Genomic DNA, 19,153 nt, shown 5'->3' with positions numbered 1-19,153 from the left:
TTATGAAATGCGATTGGCTGTTATTGTTTTGGTAATGTTTTTTGTGACCAGGGGCCTGTTGCACAAAAGTAGAATTAAGACATCCGGGATAAATGACTCAGCTGAGCTCAATGAAGCCAAAACATGTGCGTCCAGGCTTAATTGGTTGCACAAAGACCAAGCCAGGATGAGCAGACACGGATTCATTAAGCCAGGTGAAACCAATCCTGGATAGGTGCGCGCTCACGGCTCACTCAAATAGACCCCGCCACAGATCACAGATTAACTGATTTACCATGGCAACTAGAGCCGCGTACTTTTCCCCGTCGGAAGCACAAATCCTCATGGAGGCATACGAGGAGGTAAAAGATATAATTAAGAAGAAAGGCAACACCGCCACAGTGATAAAGCAAAGAGAAAAAGCGTGGCAAAGTATTGCAGACCGCCTGAATGCGTAAGTAGTGCACAATTACATACTCACCGCTCCGCTGAAACATCACAATTACAATTCAAATATTTAATTCACATCTCCAAAAATGCAGTTGTACTGTAATTATGAAACGGTTAAATTTTTTATTGAAATGCACTGCAGATATGAGTGAAATTGTGTAAAGTAACTCCATCACACTGTATAAAGCTATGATAAATTTTTTGATATTTTTACTGAAAACAAGACAAAAATACCAAGTAATTTTTTGCAGTGTGACTCCATTAAATATGTGTGTGTGTGTGTAGATTAAACATGAACGGGCCAAAACGGACATGGCAGCAGGTCAAAATCAAATACAAGAACATTCTGCAGAATGGTATGGTCCCTGACTAATATTTAACAAAGCACAAGCATATATTGTACCCAGAAGGTGCCTGCTCACACATTGTCTGTACTGTTTTAGCAGTGAAAAAGAATACCCACAGACAAGGCACGGGTGGTGGGTCACCAAAGGCTGACCTTACCCCAGCAGAGGACATGGCCTTGGAGCTAAATAAAGGCAGGCCCGTCTTAGAGGGGATCCCTGGGGGGAAAGAGACGAGCATAGGTTCCTCCCAAGATGCCACCCGCTTCATTCAAGGTATGTCCTTCCATCTCTACATGGGATACAACCACATTCATATTGAATCAATTTGGACTGTCTGACTTTGGTTTACCTATTGCCTTGCAGTGTCTGGCAGCACTGTGTTCCTGTTAGAGCCACCAGCACAAGCACCAGACGATGCTGATCCAGTGAGTACTCCATCAAAGGCATACTGTAGGCCTGGCATGTCTTGTCTACTAGCTTCAATATGAATCCGATTAAATGTGATAGGGTGAAGGCCCCAGTGCAGCAGCAACAGCACATGATGGAGACGATGATGAGGAGGAGACCATCTCTCTGGATTCCAGAAGGCATGAGGTATCATGTTAAGACTGTGAAAGTACTATTTACTCTACAATGGTGAGGAGTCCTCATCAAAATCAAAAAATCTAATTTCTTTTACAGGACCCAGATGCTATACAGTGGGAAAACCAGCCTGGCAACATAGTGCGTATTAATAAAAGGACACCACATCCTGCCAAATTCCAGCTGCGCTAATTGTATTGTGTTCACAGAGCTCACAAGCTATCAGAAAGTTGTATGGCAACCACCTCCGGCGCCAAATAGAACTGGCAGACATAGACATTCAGTACAAGAAGAAAAAGATGGAAAATCTTGCACTGGAGTCCGAAATAAAAAAGAGGACAATTAGGAAACTGGACCTTGAAATAAAAAAACTTGAGAGGGAGGTGAGATATGCCTTCAATGTACACTGTATGCTAACTGTAACACAAATGTATTAATCATTATTTTTCTTTCCTCCCCCAGCTCCAAGAAGATGACACAGCTGAAAATAAAAATTAGGTATATTCTCGTAAAGTCAAGTGAGCCATGACATATGAGCTCTTATTGTGAGCACACAGGACGGTGGCATCTTTCTAAGGTTTTTTTTATTTTCCCAGCAATCAGTACAACCAAGTCATCGTTATAAGGCATCGCCCTCTTTTGCCCACCCCCCCAGCACCAGGTGTGGCCACTAGCCTATATGAAGGCCCAAAATTGTGTGTTCCTTTCTGCTCTGACAATGGCATGCCCATTCGTGCGAGATGTGGTGGATGAAGAAGCACTTGTGCTGAGGAGAGCCTTCAGGCGAGAAAGGGTCTTCAGGGACCGGTTGGACCCACTGGCCTTCCCTGATGACCATCTATATGAAAGATACAGGTTTTCTGCAGATGGCATCAGGTATCTATGCAGACTACTGGGTCCCAGGATTAAGCACCGCACTGCACGGAGCCATGCACTGAGTGTGGAGCAAATGGTTTGTGTGGCCTTGCGCTTTTTTGCTAGTGGAGCCTTCCTGTACTCAGTGGGGGATGCAGAACAGCTGAACAAGGCCACAATTTGCCGCACAATAAGGAGTGTGTGTCTGGCTATCAAAGCATTAGCAGATGTCTTCATCTCCTTCCCTGGCCACAGAAGACTCTGTGACATCAAAGAGGAGTTCTATAGGATTGCAGGTAAGAGGATCTACAAATTACAGGACAACTGTTAACACATAGTAGGATACTCATTACTTTGTGTGACAGGTTTCCCCAATGTCATTGGTGCAGTGGACTGCACACACATAAGGATAAAAGCCCCCTCAGGTGCCCATGAGGCCGATTTTGTGAATAGGAAATCCTTTCACAGCATTAATGTTCAGGTGAACATAACTTTTTGATATTGTCCATTGACGAACACTCTGCATTGCCAGTGATGTGCATTGATTGGTGTAATATTCCTCATCTTATGATTTCAGATGGTCTGCAATGCTGACTGTGTGATCAGCAATGTTGTGGCAAAATGGCCTGGCTCAGTCCATGACTCCAGAATCTTTCGGGCCTCTGAAATCTATCAGTGCCTATCACAAGGTAAGCCACACAACCCCTATTTATAACCATCATGGCTGTGTCAAGAATATCACTGTGTTTATGAGGTAGTAATGATGAGATTTTGTGTTGACAGGTGAATTCTCTGGTGTGTTGCTGGGAGACAGGGGGTATGGCTGCCAGCCTTTTCTCCTGACACCTTTCACAGACCCCCAGGAAGCACAGCAGGCCTACAACCATGCCCATGCCAGGACCAGGGCCAGAGTTGAAATGACCTTTGGCCTCCTGAAGGCACGCTTTCACTGCCTTCACAAATTAAGGGTCAGCCCTGTTAGGGCATGTGATATTACTGTGGCTTGTGCTGTCCTCCACAATGTGGCCTGCCTGAGGAAGGAGAGGGCCCCCAGAGTGCCACCAGCCATGGACTGGGACAATCCGGCAATCTTCCCTGATGACGACAGTGGTCGGCTGCTGAGGGACCAATATGTGTTGAATTATTTTAGTTAGTATGTGTGCTTTCAATTTTGGTTAAATATGTCCTGCGGTGGCAGAGGAATTTGGGTTTTTTTTGGTTCGTTTTTTTACGAATTTGGCCTCTTATGATGTTTGTGCGGTATACTGTGTGTAATACAAGGCTGCAGGGAGGCTACTGCATCCATTCATTTGTCTGTTCAGTTGATGTGTATGGATTTGTCCTGCATTTATTTTAGTGTGCAGACATGCAGGGTGTGTTATATACAGACCTTTGAATGTGTATGTATCATTTTGTATAATATGCTTGGATTCTGTGCTTTCCATCTTGTAGAGTCACTGTGACTTCAGTTTCGAAAGGAGCTGATGGTTTACCTGCTTTGTTTTGTCCTTATTCAATAAAGGAACATAATGTTACACATTGTGTTTTTATATTCATATGGAATGTGTATTTGTTTATATGACAGAGTACTAGGGCCACACTGAAGAAAAAGGATAAAGTCATAAATTTATGAGGCTGGTTCTTTCTGCAGAAAAGCTACATATTGTTTTTACAGTTTTGATACTTATGACAATGTGATACTTAATATTCTGGCACATCAGCATGTCTTTGTTTATGAAACCATACTGAAGTACAATTTCACGAAATGCCCCACATCTGTCATTTTAACAACTGTCCTCCTTTAAAACAACTGGTTACAATATTATGACTTGTGTTTTTTTCCCCTCTGTGGCCCTAATATTCTATCATTTTATATATAGCCTTATAGTCTATGGGAAACTGTAAATTATCTAATGATAGCAACATCATCTAAAAATCATTTTTTATCCAAAATCATTGAAATTAATGATCACAAACGTTTAAATAATGACAGTGGGTCTAGTTATATGTGATAACAATGTATAGTGAGCAGTGAAATAACTATTGGTTTCCATTTGTGGTGACTGCTGACTGACATTAGGGATGAGATTAAATAGATCCTGGAATTTAGCCTGGTCTGGAGCAGGCTAGCTCCACAGAATAAATCTCCATGGTAATTTATACCATAACATATCCTCCTGCCCCCTATCCATCTTTAGTGCAACCGGATTACGGATCAATTGAGCCAGGATCACCAAGATATCCTGGCTTAATCCCTTATCCTAGTTTTGTGCAACAGGCCCCAGACCGTCAGACCTGAAGAAGGCGGAGTCCTTTCTAGCGTGCTGATTGGCGTGGTTAGAAGGACATAATACAGACCTCCAACACGCCCCACAGGGCCACCCACGCAAGGACACGTTCATGTTAGAGAAACTGCTGCACCGAAAACGTAAATATTTACAGTTGCAAAGGTACTACAGGTAAGCATCGAGTCTTTTGATTACAAAATGTCGATCACAACGTCGCAGTTGTCATCTAGAAATCAGATAGCAACGCAACTCGCTTGCTATGGCTCCTGTCTGCTGGACACTATGCTTCCGCTAACTACGGGGATAGCTATCTAGCTAACTAGCTAACTGGCAACCAAATTCCAAGAAGGGATTTGCCAAAATAACCATTGTTATTTGTATTTCAGCGTGTGTATATTCGCAGTTAAATGTCGTGGTCGTGGTCAAACGCAGCTAGCTAGCCTAGCTAGCGGTGCATAAATAGAAGCGTGAATGAAATGGCGAAACTCATTTTGTTGAGTTACGTCATCCACGGTCTACTTGCGTTTGTGTGTTTTATAGATTAAATGGGCAAATATCAAGGTCAGATGTAATTTATTTAAGGACAGACATGTTCTCTCAATACTTTTGGAAATATATTAACCGTGACGTTAGCTGTTCATTCTCATACTCTGCTTGTTTAAAGCTAAACTGCACAGGAGCTAAGTCACCTTGTGATGTTGATTAGTAATACCAATATATTAGAACATGACGTCATCTGTTATAGTAGTTGTACCCATGTACCAAACAACTGGCATACATTTATTTACAAAAGAGATTCTGGACTTGGGCCAAGTTCATTTCTCTCTGTGCTAGGAACAGCTACTGAATTTAACCCGTTCTGTCCGTTCTCCCTGTATATTGAACACTGGACGACTCATTGTACTAAGGTCTCGTCAATTTCCAAGAACAGCCCTTCTCGACACTAAAACAGGATCTCATACACATTCCCTCCTGCTTTCTCTCAATCTCTACAGTTTAAAGTTGCCGCAGCTTGCCTGAGCTCAAGACGCATTCACAAACAAGCCCAGTGTGAACAGGCCTCTCCTCTCTCTAGTGGTTCACTACCGACTGTCCTCCTCTTCCTCTCCTCCGCCGGGGTCGGCATGTCTGCGGCCGGCCTGGCCCACCTGGCTAGGCGCGGCCCCCAGGGTCCGCTCCGAGGCCTGCTCCAGCTGGCCCTGCCCCTCCACACCCAGGACCCCACTCTCCTACGCCCCCTCCACGCCCCCTCCTCCCCGCGGCCCAGCAACACGCGCTTCGACCCTGACAGCAGCGGCCAGCCCACCACCTGGGATTCCTTCGGGATCTGGGACAACCGCATCGACGAGCCCATCCTGCTCCCTCCCAGCATCCGCTACGGGAAGCCCATCCCCAAGGTCAGCCTGTCCAAGGTGGGCTGCTGCTCGCTGATTGGCCAGCGCCGGGAGAACGAGGATCGCTTCCAGGTGTCGCAGGTGACCAACAACATCCTGTACTTCGCTGTGTTCGATGGCCACGGAGGGCCTCAGGCAGCCGACTTCTGCGACAAGTACATGGAGAAGTACATCAAGTAAGCCTCTTGTAGTCTTCACTGGGGTAGGGAGCGTCTGGGATTTGTAGTCTAATGTGCAGGCGAGTTCTTGGTTGTGTGGGTACTGGTGTGCAGGCTGGTTGCTTCAGGCAGGGCGGCGGTGGTCTGTAGTGAACTGTACTGGTTCAGTTCTGTTGGTTCCAGGGCTCGTGTTGTTGACTGAGGTTTAGCATGAAAGGTTTCCTGACAGATTCATCCTAGATGTGATTCATCCTAGATGTGTATTGGATGGATGGTGACTGATGCGTTCATTTCCAGAGATCTTGTGGCTGAGGAGGCAGACCTGGAGGTGGTTTTAACCACGGCCTTCCTGGAGCTGGACAAAGCCCTGGCTAGACACCTCCACTTCTCCCCTGATGGTAAGTCCTGCACACACTGGGGTGGGTTTAGTATGAACTCTGCTTAGCTTGTGTTGTTTAAACTAGGATGTGGAATGCAGCTAGACAGGGATATTGGGAGTTATGAACCGATTGCAAATTTTAAACTAAATGAAAGTGAAGGAAAGTTTTTGTCCTCTGAAAGTTTATCTTGGTTCTCCAGGCTTTATAAGTAGTAAAGCAGAGAACAGGTAGCATGCGCCCAAGCACAGTATTAACACGTTATAAACACTCAGGTTATTTGATTATTCTCTTAAATGACCATCTGTCACATGATCCCCTGGAAATGTCCCTGAGTTTCTGTGCAGAAACTGTTTTGTCGAACCCAGAAAACAAAGTTTACACTAGGTGAGGCTAGCAGGCTAACACGCAGTTGAGCAGATGTCATATTAATGTGTGGCCGCATATCGGTCGCACACTGTGAATTGCCCCAATGTATGTATGTATGTGTGTGTGTGTATTGTCCATGGCAGCAACAGACCCAGCCTTGCGCTGGACACACAACCTCCGGCCCCTTTGTGGAAGGAGAGAGGTGGCTAGATTAGAAGAGTCCGGCGGAGTCCTAACCCTAGTCTGGATTTCTGGAAGGTTCCTCGTCTTACTCTTTCACTCTCTCCCTCTTTCTCTCACTGTCAGTTTCTCCCTCTTTCTCTCACTGTCAGTTTCTCTCTTCCCCATTCATTTTTTCCCCCTCAAATTGTTGCTAAACAACTTTTATGTCCTACTGCTTCATATGTCATGCCCGATAATCTGAATACCTTCATACCCTAGGTATATTGATACATGCGCTAGGGAGATGTGAGGTAGCTGTTTTGTGGAAATATCCATTAGCTAGCTGCTGTTCGCTGAGAAAGTTTCTTGAAAGTTATTTTGTGCTGGGTTTCCTGATAACTGCCAACCCAGTGATATATTGTACTGATGAGGAAATGCTGAGTTTGGTTTAAACATTGACCAGTGAAGTGGGCCTTTCAATGACACCAAGACCCTGTAAACTCAAATACAGACCAGGTCATTCTGGACCTGAGCCTACTTTTCTGTCTCAAGACCCCAGATGTCAAAGATTGTCTTCAGGGTCAAAGTTCACTGTGGCTCTCACACTCAAACTCTTTTTCTGCCCACCCCCAACTTCTCCACAACAGCCTGGCTTGCATGTAACTTATCTCCTCATTAGTTTTATGATTAGACTGTGTGCTTGAGTGTAAAGCCAATTTTGAGTGTGCGTGTAAAAGCGAGTGTTGTGTGTGAGTATTCAATAGTAGTGACAGTAGTGTCTGTGAGAGTGTACCACCAGCCAGCACAGTTTCCGGTCTGCGTTTCCTGTTGTCTCCAGGGCACCAGTCCAACAATCTCTCTATCTCTCGATGTTGCAGCGTCAACGCTGTCGGCGGGCTCCACGGCGACGGTGGCGTTGCTACGGGATGGCATTGAGCTGGTGGTGGGCAGCGTGGGAGACAGCAGGGCCATGCTCTGCCGCAAGGGCAAGGCCCTGAAGCTGACCCTAGACCACACCCCCGAGAGGAAGGAGGAGAAGGACAGGTACGGGCGGGGGTGACGTGCTGTTACAACTGTATGTTCACGTTTTAGCCCTTTTTATATACTTTGTTAGGGCTGGGCGATATATTAAAAAAAAAAATCTCGATATTATCAATTTTTACGATATTCGATGTATATCTCGATATGTTTGCATTTAAATCATTAAAAAAAAAAAAAATTGCCCCCATTAGAAAACAACAAAAAAAAATTAGATAGAACAGCTATTGTTACAAAGTACAAAATGTGTAGTGCAAATTTAAACAGTTGCCATAACATGGTACTTGCAACTTAACTAAATGGACCTCACATAGAACAAACTGTGTGTGTGTGAACACAGAGGAGCCAGACGGTGATCTTAAAACACAAGCAACACAAGGACCAGCAATAAAATGAAATAAATAATATTCGATATTCACAATATTTTCAAATTTCATCAAAAATATTGCGATATTATCGATAATATTCGATATCGCCCAGCCCTACTTTGTGTCTGATCTGCTGCAACACTTCCCCTCCTCCTCCACCCACCCTCTCCTCCGCCCTGCTGTAACACCCACCTCCTCCTCCGCCCCCCCTCTCCTCCTCCACCCCCCCTCTCCTCCTCCACCCTGCTGTAACACCCCCCTCCTCCACCCCCCCTCTCCTCCACCCTCCTGTAACACCCCCTCTCCTCCTCCACCCCCCCTCTCCTCCTCCACCCTGCTGTAACACCCCCTCTCCTCCTCCACCCCCCTCTCCTCCACCCTGCTGTAACACCCCCCTCCTCCACCCCCCCTCTCCTCCACCCTGCTGTAACACCCCCTCTCCTCCTCCACCCCCCCTCTCCTCCTCCACCCTGCTGTAACACCCCCCTCCTCCTCCACCCTGCTGTAACACCCCCCTCCTCCACCCCCCCTCTCCTCCACCCTGCTGTAACACCCCCTCTCCTCCTCCACCCCCCCTCTCCTCCTCCACCCTGCGGTAACACCCCCTCCTCCTCCACCCTGCTGTAACACCCCCTCCTCCTCCACCCTGCTGTAACACCCCCTCCTCAGGATCAGGCAGAGTGGAGGCTTCGTCACCTGGAACAGCCTGGGCCAGCCCCACGTAAACGGCCGGCTAGCCATGACACGCAGCATCGGAGACTTCGACCTAAAGACCACCGGAGTGATCGCTGAGCCTGACACCAGGAGGACCACGGTGAGGAGATGTGTTGGGGTTGTGTTAGCTGGAATGATGTCACTCTGTGTCCGGGCCTGAGTCATGTGACGGCCTGCTGCTCCCTCCTCTTTAATGTACTTCACACTTCTGTATTCATACCACATTCATTATTTCAACGCCATCCTGATTTTCCTTTTCCCCTCTTCTCTTTCTCCCCTCTCCTCCCTCTCCTCCTCCTCCCTCTCCTCCTCCTCCGCCTATCAGCTGAACCATGTTCACGACTCGTTCCTGGCGCTGACCACCGATGGCATTAACTTCATCATGAACAGCCAGGAGATCTGTGATGTCATCAACCAGTGCCACGACCCCAAGGAGGCTGCCCAGAGGATATCAGACCAGGTATGGGACTTCCGGTCGGGTCACTTCCTCTTGACGTATTTGATCCAGGGCATTCTGGGAAGCATAACAGTACATTGTTCATGTGTAGCTGGTGGGAAGTTGCTAAACTCACTCAAGTATGTATTCAGACCACGCGGGCCAGTGAAATGTACAGTGTGAAATGTTTTTTATATGATGATTTAGATGATGATTATGATGATGATATTGTTGCTAATGGTCCCCTGGTCCAGGCACTGCAGTATGGCTCGGAGGACAACAGCACCATCATCGTGGTCCCGTTTGGGGCCTGGGGCAAACAGAAGAGCTCCGACGCCAGCTTCTCTTTCAGCCGAAACTTTGTCTCCAGCGGCCGCTGGGCCTAGCGGGGGGTCAAGGAGGCTAGCGGAGGTCAGGGTGGGGTAGGGAGAGCACTGGGAAGGTTGGGACTGGAGATGTTGGGGCAGGTGGTACGACAGGATTCCTTTATCAGAATGCAATAGTCTCAATGTTAGAGATCGCCCTCTTCTGGACAACATGTTAACAACAGCTCAACCCCTCACCCATACCCAGCTCCACCCTTCACCCATGTCTAGCTCCACCCATACCCAGCTCAACCCCTCACCCATACCCAGCTCCACCCTTCACCCATGCCCAGCTCCACCCATACCCAGCTCAACCCCTCACCCATACCCAGCTCCACCCTTCACCCATGCCCAGCTCCACCCATACCCAGCTCCACCCTTCACCCATGCCCAGCTCCACCCTTCACCCATGTCCAGCTCCACCCATGTCCAGCTCCACCCATGCCCAGCTCCACCCCTCACCCATGCCCAGCTCCACCCTTCACCCATGTCCAGCTCCACCCATGTCCAGCTCCACCCCTCACCCATGTCCAGCTCCACCCTTCACCCATGCCCAGCTCCACCCCTCACCCATGTCCAGCTCCACCCCTCACCCATGTCCAGCTCCACCCCTCACCATGCCCAGCTCCACCCCTCACCCATGCCCAGCTCCACCCTTCACCCATGCCCAGCTCCACCCCTCACCATGTCCAGCTCCACCCCTCACCATGTCCAGCTCCACTCTTCACCCATGCCCAGCTCCACCCCTCACCCATGCCCAGCTCCACCCTTCACCCATGCCCAGCTCCACCCCTCACCATGCCCAGCTCCACCCCTCACCCATGCCCAGCTCCACCCTTCACCCATGCCCAGCTCCACCCATGTCCAGCTCCACCCATGTCCAGCTTCACCCATGTCCAGCTCCACCCCTCACCCATGTCCAGCTCCACCCTTCACCCATGTCCAGCTCCACCCCTCACCATGTCCAGCTCCACCCCTCACCATGTCCAGCTCCACCCCTCACCCATGTCCAGCTCCACCCTTCACCCATGTCCAGCTCCACCCCTCACCATGTCCAGCTCCACCCCTCACCATGTCCAGCTCCACCCCTCACCATGTCCAGCTCCACCCCTCACCATGTCCAGCTCCACCCTTCACCCATGTCCAGCTCCACCCCTCACCATGCCCAGCTCCACCCCTCACCATGCACAGCTCCACCCCTCACCATGCCCAGCTCCACCCCTCACCCATGTCCAGCTCCACCCCTCACCATGTCCAGCTCCACCCCTCACCATGTCCAGCTCCACCCTTCACCATGTCCAGCTATCGGACGATGGCACAGCTGGGATAGGGGGCGGGCTGGTACTGAGGAATGTTTCATTTTAAGAAAGGCACTTTTTTTCCGTCTGTCCTGCAAGGTGCTCGTGACTGAACACGAGGATCATGTATCCAGACTCCATACCTGGACCCTCTGTGATGGGGCTGGTGTGTGTCATAGGAGGGGCTTGTAATCAACAATGCACTTTGTATCTCCAGACAACAGCGTACTCTGTGTTGGTATATGACTGTACCTACGTCCTACTGGACTTAATTGTAATTTAACATTTGGATTTAGCTTTTTGTCTTTTATTTTTGAACCGTGTTTAATCCATGGTTGGGAAGTCAGTTTACTAGTCTCTAGAATTGAAGCACTTGAAAGTGTTGAGTCCAGGACGATGGACTTGGAACTGAGAGAGTGGGGATAGGCGGTGCGACTTACTGTTAAAAAAAAGTTATATTGAATAAGAAAAGACAAACGCTAAACTCTGGCCTCGCTCAATCAAATAGGCTATTATCAAATATAACGCAGAGACATTGCACTAATGTGGTTACATGGACAACGGCTCTGCAAAATCATTACAGAAGTCCAAAGTTGTAGGATTTGAGTTTGTAGTATAAAATGTTTTGTTGGATGTCCTTATTTTACGCCGCATAATGTAAGGCGGAGGCCCGCGCAGTTGCACAAGCCTTAACGATATGGTATATTTGGTATAGGCCTACGGTATATTTTGTACCAATTCTTGTGTGGTACAAGTGTAGTGTTTGAGCAACTTGTTAAAATTCGGCAAAAAGGAACCTCACCCGACAGCATTCCAGTTAGATCAGCTTTATAGACAGGTAACAAGGAATATCCTAATGACAGAGTTCGTCGAAAACACCGTCCTTGTTTGGCGTACGCTGCTAGAACAACTATGTCCAAATGAACAAGATGAATACAAAGTGACTTTGACAGGTGTCCAAGTGTGTTGGGGAACATAAGTTGGTTATTGATATGATACAAATTGATACAATTATTTTGTAAACATGTTTTAACTTGTACATATAATTATGTATATTTTTCAGATGGCAGGAAACCTAAACTGTTGGCTACTGTTTTGTAAGTGTATAATGTTTCTCAGCTAACTGAAATATTAAACGGTAATCTTATACAAGATCCCATGCCATGTCTACAGCTTCGTGAGGTCTGCTTCCTGTAGTGATCGTTTTGAGGCGCTTGAAGCAGTTGGTAGCATGTTGTACTGGCAGGACAGAGATGGGCTCAGTTCAGGTGTCAAGGTGTGATTGTTGAACTGAAACCGGGATTCATATTGGGTTACCTGGTAGATTCGACGGAAAATCTCAAATTTCTCCATGAGTCATTCTCACTCTTAAATGTGAATGTCGGTTGAAATTTCGTCAACCTTGTCCTGAAAATGGCTCAGTTGAAGTAATTGCTTAATTAAAAATGTCAGCGCTATTTTCAGCTGTAAGGAAATTATTCACATTTTAGTTTTCTTTTTTCCCCTCCACACTTTAGCTTAGAATCAACACATCCGATACCCGTGCCTCGCTTCAAATGTGTTCTTCCAACTTCTTACAGAGTTTCTGCAATCACATGTGAAATATAGTTGTTGATATGGATAAAAAATATCCAGGAATGTATTTATCCTGCATTGTGTTTGAGCCACGGTACATACAGTGTTGAACTCGTGTGTTATGATGATTTTCGTTGTTCAACGTTTGCATCCTGTGTAATAACTTGCTTAACCTCCCGTTTGTTACGCGCGCCTATTGGGCTACTAGGCTATAGGCCTCAAGTATGTTTCTGTTCATTAAGGTCCTCAGTCTCGTGTCGGTATAGTGTCATCAGCAGAGGCAACAGTCATGGATCATAAAACGTACACTATTGTGTAGGGTGATTTGGATTTGACACCACTCGTAGGGGAAATGTTTTCTGTTGTAGCGGAAGGGTGAGTGAAACCCCGTGTTTTAGGTCTGTAGGCCTACAAACTGTCACGAACACCTTGTCTTCATTCACCTTGGTCGTTCATGTTTTGTACCGTTGTATAAGTCTTCTAAATAATAAAAACTAGCCTACCAGAAAAATCGCTTTTACATTTTGTGCGTGCTTTTGATAAACATGTGATGCATTTCTCAGCGTGTGTTGATCTGGTTGATTTATCACTGTCAATTTCACTCACACATAGGCACGCACTAACCGTGCACTAACCGTTACATAACCTGATGGCCAGGTGCTGACCGAGACAGTTGTGACAACGCTGTTCCGGTACCGGTTCTCCCGGTGTCCGGCTGATCAGCGAGTGTAGGCCTACTTGAGAAGGTATGTTTCACGCGATCTCGCAGCTGGTTTTTAGATGAGATAGAGTGACGGTTGGGTGTTCAGTAACATTTCACTTGGACAACCATGTTAGATATTTCTTCACACTAAGTGCTGTGCCGCTTACTGTTAAAATAATATCAGTGTATGTATGTAGTTAATACTATGCAGGGTTTTCTCCAATTTCAAATGAATGGCACAGCATTCGAGTTCAAACATGTAATGTGTTGCCTGTTCACTGGGTGGCATCATAGAGTCGAGTTTATAAGGCATCTGTCCAATACAAATTCGCTCCTTGCAGATCTGAAACTCCTTGAGTTATTTTCACGGCGCTTAAAGCACATTGTTTTTTGTAGGATATTTCGCTCTAAAGTAGCCTAGCTTAGCCACACACAAGAACAGCATTTCATCATGTCTGCCTACTATCAAATTAAATATATTGAGTAGACATTTTTATTGTTCAATTTCATTAAAATCAATATCTAGCCTACCAAATGGTATTGATTATAGCCTACCCTACTTGCAGTAAAACAGGTCATTTAAATTGAATTTTAAAAAGTATAACAATTTGGACAGTAGATCATATTTTATATTATGTAAAGAGCTGCGACTCGTCGTGTTTCCTGCTCCAAAGTGCATCCGAGTTGCAAAGCGGACGTTCAGGCATGCTATGAAGATAAACACGTCCATTTGACACTTTTACATTTTACATCAAAAGCATCCCAACCTACACAGACTCATTTCAGGGAGGCGGCTTTTCCCGGAGCTTCCGCGAGACTTGGGATGTCTGCAAAAGTAGCCTACCACCTCGTGCTTCCTTAGGCCGACACAACTTGTTTTTTAAATATAGGGTGACCAGATTTGAGTTTGTGAAAAAGAGGAGGTGCTGGTCGTGTATTGCATGCCGCACTATCTGATCACAATTACAATTCTCTCTACAGTCAGAGCTCGCCCAAGAAGGTGGAACGTAAGGGAGATACCCTTTCCAAAACGAAGGGCGTAATAGTTTGTGAAAGACCCAGAGAAACACAAATATCCGACGAGGCAAAATCCCAGACAATTTTGGAATCCCTGCTGGACGCATTTTTTAGGTCTCGAAAAGAGAACATGTCCGGGTAAAAGATGGCGTCTGGTCACCCTATATTAATGAAGTGTTGGCCAGCATTTGTTTAGGCCTATATGGCCGTGAAACCACAAAAGAATCACATTATTACATTTGTTTGGTCAAATGCAGACCAGACATTCAGACCAGACATTCAGACCAGACATTCAGACCAGACATTCAGACTTCCTGTTCAACATAACTTTGAGATCATGAGTATATCTTGGCAACAGTTAAAGATCCTGGAAAGTAAATTCCATGATTTGCTTCTCAGTACATTATATACGTGTGAAATTAGTTCCTGAAAGCATGTGCAAAGCGCTAAAACTTTGTCACACTGAAATGTGGAGTTAGACCGTAGAACAGTTTCTCTTCCGTTTTCAGATCAGGTTTTAATGGGTGGGGCCAAAAAGTTACCCATCTACGTCATTTCGACCCATCTACGTCAGATCACTTAATGGCTCCTCCTGCTGTACTGTTATTGTAGCCTACATCAGCTTGCTAGCTAGCTTCAGGATGTCTCCCTCCCTCCACCCGCAACTGCATCTTCCCTGGATGCAAAAACTTCAGCTGCGCTGCAACGCTATTTAATTTCCCTATTGATGAGGAAAGGAAAAATAGGTGGATTGATTTTGTGAAGAGCCATGCTGATGGAAAGCTTTCGATAAACTCCAACAGCCGCCTCTGCAGTGACCATTTCACGGCGGATAGTTTTAACATGGACCAGAGACAGACGGGGTTCAGGGACACACGGCTTCTCTTGCAGCGCGAAGCCGTACCGAGCATCGCCCTCCCGGCCGTTCCTCCTCCGGTCGCACCTGGACCATCCACCGCCGCCAGCAGTTCATCACTAAGTTCTGTGTGCTTGTTATAATTATACTAGATAAATTTTCCAGAGGTATCTCTGCTATGAGTTAGCCTGGGTGCCAGCCGAACTTAGCCCCGCCCACAAAACATTTTGGTCGGGAAGTTGGGTCTGGGGTCGCTCGGTTGTGGAAAAACGATGTCCGAACAAGAGCTGTTCAGACCAATCAAATTGTCAGGGCGGGCTTTATACGATGATGGACAGATGATCAACAGTAACGTGGGAGGGAGGGAGGGAGGGCGGGCGGGAGGGCGGAAATTGTTAGAACTTTGAGCCAAAAGTGAAACTTTGAGATAATATCAAATATCTCCCAAGAATCAATCATTTCTCTATCCTCAGTCATGTCGACATTGCTAACTCCCTCTGTCTCATCCATAACGTAGCCTACCTTTAAAAAATACACTACCTTTCAAAACTTTGGGGTCACTTAAAAATGTCCTTATTTTTCAAAGAAAAGCACTGTTTTTTTCAATGAAGATAACGTTAAATTAATAAGAAATACACTATACATTGTTAATGTGGTAAATGACTATTCTAGGTGGAAACGTCTGGTTTTTCATGAAATATCTACATAGGTGTATAGAGGCCCATTTCCAGCAACTATTACTGTATGTGTTCGAATGGTACATTGTGTTTGCTAATTGCCTTAGAAGACTAATGGATGATTATAAAGATTAGAATTAGAATGCCAAAGGTCTGCAATGTTGTAATTGCTGCAAATGGAGCATTATTTGACGAAAGCAAAGTTTGAAGAACAAAATTTATATTTCAAATAAAAATAATTTCTAATAATAATAATTAACCTTGTAAATGTCTTGACTATATTTTCTATAAATTTTGAAAGTTATTTGATAAATAAAAGTGAGTTTTCATGGAAAACACGAAATTGTCTGGGTGACCCCAAACTTTTGAACGGTAGTGTATATTTTTTTCCAACCTTTCAAAAATGTTCTTTCTCACACACAGTGAAAGGAGGGGAGAGGAGAACAGAGAAGCTTTAAGTAGATTAAAACGGAGCAGAGTACAATAGAGTGTAGTATAATCCTCATTAAGTAGGCCTACTCATCACTAACTAACACTAACTTTTGTAGGGATATTTGTTAATTAAATGATTAAAGCAGAGCAGAGTACAGAAGTTCTCATCAATGATGCAAACTTTTAGGGGGAAATATTCTTCTTGTTGCCTGCCTCGCTCCATGGCAGCTTCGTAGACTAGCTTACGTTTGTTGTGCGTGATCCCCAGGAAAAAAAAAAAAGCACGCAATTACAAGAAATATTATTGATCATGCCACCAAATACAGATTTAAAAAGCCTAACGAGCCTGGCTTGAAAATGTAAGAAGGAGAAAGTACAGATATTTGTGTAAAACATGTAAGGGTTCAATGTAAAAGTTGTAAATAGTGAAGTAAAGTACCCATAGTGAAGTAAAGTACCCATAGTGAAGTAAAGTACCCATAGTGAAGTAAAGTACCCATACCTGAAAGATCTACTTAAGTAGGCCTATAACAACGTTTTTGTAGGCTACTTCCCATCTCTGCAAGCCTGGCTTACTTGGTAAACTTGCTTTATGGAACAGGGCCCGGGTCTGACAAAACAAACGACCGAGCTGCTGGGTTGATGTAAAGTTGAGATGAGGAGCTGATGAACAGCAGGTGTGTAGAACAGGTGGAGTGAAGAGATGGTGTGGATAAGGTGTGGATCAGCGGGCCTGGAGCCCACGCCCATCACAGACGGAAAAGCGAAACTGGAGACATTTACATTTAGTCATTTAGCAGACGCTCTTATCCAGAGCGACTTACAGTAAGTACAGGGACATTCCCCCCGAGGCAAGTAGGGTGTGCCGAGGGTGCCGAAAATGTCAGTGGATCGGGATGGTGCTGCTGTCTGTCCCGCCGAAAACCATTCAGGTTGACAGCAGTGGGGGTTTTGTTTAACTACAGGGAACTACCGGAACCACAAAAAAGCTCTAGCTTTTTTCCTGTGTTTCACTGGCAGTGAGTGTTCACAATGTTGTATTTCACTCCATTCTACACCAAACACGTCAGGGAGGACTGCCTTTTGTAGATACGAGTCTGCTGAAGATAGACAGAATATCGGATTTATTTAACCGAGCCTGTTTCATTCCTCATTTGCCTGAGAAAGCGACTTCCGTTGGCCAGCTTCATTGAAAACCATTCAAACCGGTTGACAGCAGTGGGTTCTTTGGAACTACAGCGAGCTACATGAACCACGTGATCATGTGTCGGCGAGATCAAAGCGTGTCGCAACTCTCTTTTTCTATGGCTCTGGGTTGAACAATGTCGCTGCACATCCAGCTTTGAATGATTTGATGACATCCTTTTTCTGGGCAGATCCCACGGAGCCCGTGATGTAACTGCTCCAGTGCCCCGCGAAGATATAAATGCATTGGTCCACATAGAAATCCCTCAAACACGTGTGGCTGGCAGGAGAGGCGAGCGCTGTAAATATAGCCTACGTTTGTTGGGTAAGTACATTTACATTTAGTCATTTAGCAGACGCTCTTATCCAGAGCGACTTACAGTAAGTACAGGGACATTCCCCCGATGCAAGTAGGGTGAAGTGCCTTGCCCAAGGACACAACGTCATTTTGCACGGCTGGGAATCGAACTGGCAACCTTCAGATTACTAGCCCGACTCCCTCACCGCTCAGCCACCTGATTCCCGTCAGTAGGCTATTGTACATCGTTGATTATTGCCAAGTATTTTTTACAACAGAATTACATTGCTTTTTGGAACACCGGGCAGTTAATTGCATACAGTGACTTTTCTCCGAGAGGAATAGTTTTATTAAGTATTTCTCACTCGACCTGTGAGACTAGTGGTAAGACTGTCTCTGAAGTACTGTAGCGGGGTTGTGGAGTGCATACGATCCCTCTTTGATGTTTTCGTGCGGGTTTCGTTTTATTAGTTGGTTTGTGTTTAATAAAACATCTACATTGATAAATTATTTTGCATATAGCTTACAATATGCAAGCTATTATCAACAACTTTTCGCCATGAGCTGATGCGGAAGATTTTCACATTTAAAACAGAATGTGATATTTATCATCTGTTCGTTTTCATCACGTTAGCCATTAAGTGAGGTTTTTATGGTGCAGGAGAAATTCATAATTAGGCATTATTTTTGTAAGGAAAGCCCAATTTTTCGTTCATTCCGACTACTTAAAAAAAAAATCAATCTACGAAAATCACCGGTAATGTTTAGCAAGGTTAATTGCTCATTCCTGTTAATGTTATAGCCTAACTGCTATAGATCATGTTGGCTTAGGCTACTGTAACTGTATCCTTTCTAGGATATTCACACTTCTTGGTGTAGGCTTAGTTACATGTATGAATTGTGTGTTTACGAGATTACAGCATAGTTTATAGGAGCAAACCCGTCGGGGCTGACACTTGCAGCGGCAAACGGCTAGCACCTGTTCGGTCCATAGGCAGTGTTGGAAGGATACTTTCAAAACGTATTCCGTTACAGAATAGGCCTACAGAATGAATGCCCAAAAATGTAATTTGTAACGTTAGCAGACGCTCTTATCCAGAGCGACTTACAGTAAGTACAGGGACATTCCCCCGAGGCAAGTAGGGTGAAGTGCGTTGCCCAAGGACACAACCTCAATTTGCATGGCCGGGAATCGAACCGGCCAATTGTTCATTCTGGTATTGAAGGATG

The 19,153-nt window shown here is 45.7% G+C and overlaps 2 protein-coding genes across 5 annotated transcripts; both read left to right on the top strand.

The window, feature by feature from the left end:
* Nucleotides 1–54: 54 nt before the first annotated feature.
* LOC136956062 (putative nuclease HARBI1) lies at nucleotides 55–3,771 on the top strand. Of its 3 annotated transcripts, XM_067249880.1 has the most exons (13): nucleotides 55–433; nucleotides 715–785; nucleotides 873–1,049; nucleotides 1,140–1,201; nucleotides 1,284–1,370; nucleotides 1,458–1,499; nucleotides 1,568–1,741; nucleotides 1,821–1,843; nucleotides 2,190–2,234; nucleotides 2,340–2,509; nucleotides 2,579–2,694; nucleotides 2,791–2,902; nucleotides 2,997–3,771. In XM_067249880.1, exons 1-13 carry the CDS (start codon nucleotides 276–278, stop codon nucleotides 3,365–3,367), a joined length of 1,608 nt encoding a protein of 535 aa, XP_067105981.1. In that variant the 5' UTR covers nucleotides 55–275; the 3' UTR covers nucleotides 3,368–3,771. The 3 variants fall into 3 exon arrangements, with proteins under 3 accessions (XP_067105981.1, XP_067105980.1, XP_067105979.1); XM_067249879.1 differs by having other exon boundaries at nucleotides 2,190–2,509; nucleotides 2,603–2,694; XM_067249878.1 differs by having other exon boundaries at nucleotides 2,190–2,509.
* A 793-nt stretch (nucleotides 3,772–4,564) lies between these two features.
* ppm1kb (protein phosphatase, Mg2+/Mn2+ dependent 1Kb) lies at nucleotides 4,565–10,193 on the top strand. 2 transcript variants are annotated; one of them, XM_067249882.1, is made up of 7 exons: nucleotides 4,565–4,672; nucleotides 5,577–6,071; nucleotides 6,351–6,451; nucleotides 7,840–8,005; nucleotides 9,037–9,181; nucleotides 9,407–9,541; nucleotides 9,772–10,193. In XM_067249882.1, the coding sequence occupies exons 1-7, from the start codon at nucleotides 4,614–4,616 to the stop codon at nucleotides 9,901–9,903; spliced, it is 1,233 nt and encodes a 410-aa protein (XP_067105983.1). In that variant the 5' UTR covers nucleotides 4,565–4,613; the 3' UTR covers nucleotides 9,904–10,193. The 2 variants fall into 2 exon arrangements, with proteins under 2 accessions (XP_067105983.1, XP_067105982.1); XM_067249881.1 differs by lacking the exon at nucleotides 4,565–4,672 and having other exon boundaries at nucleotides 5,498–6,071.
* Nucleotides 10,194–19,153: the final 8,960 nt, after the last annotated feature.

This window comes from Osmerus mordax, chromosome 14 (genome assembly GCF_038355195.1).
Source record: "Osmerus mordax isolate fOsmMor3 chromosome 14, fOsmMor3.pri, whole genome shotgun sequence".
Classification (NCBI taxonomy): Eukaryota; Metazoa; Chordata; class Actinopteri; order Osmeriformes; family Osmeridae; genus Osmerus; species Osmerus mordax.
The sequence above is the reverse complement of the archived record's forward strand: the minus strand, read 5'-3'. Positions and strand labels throughout refer to the sequence as shown.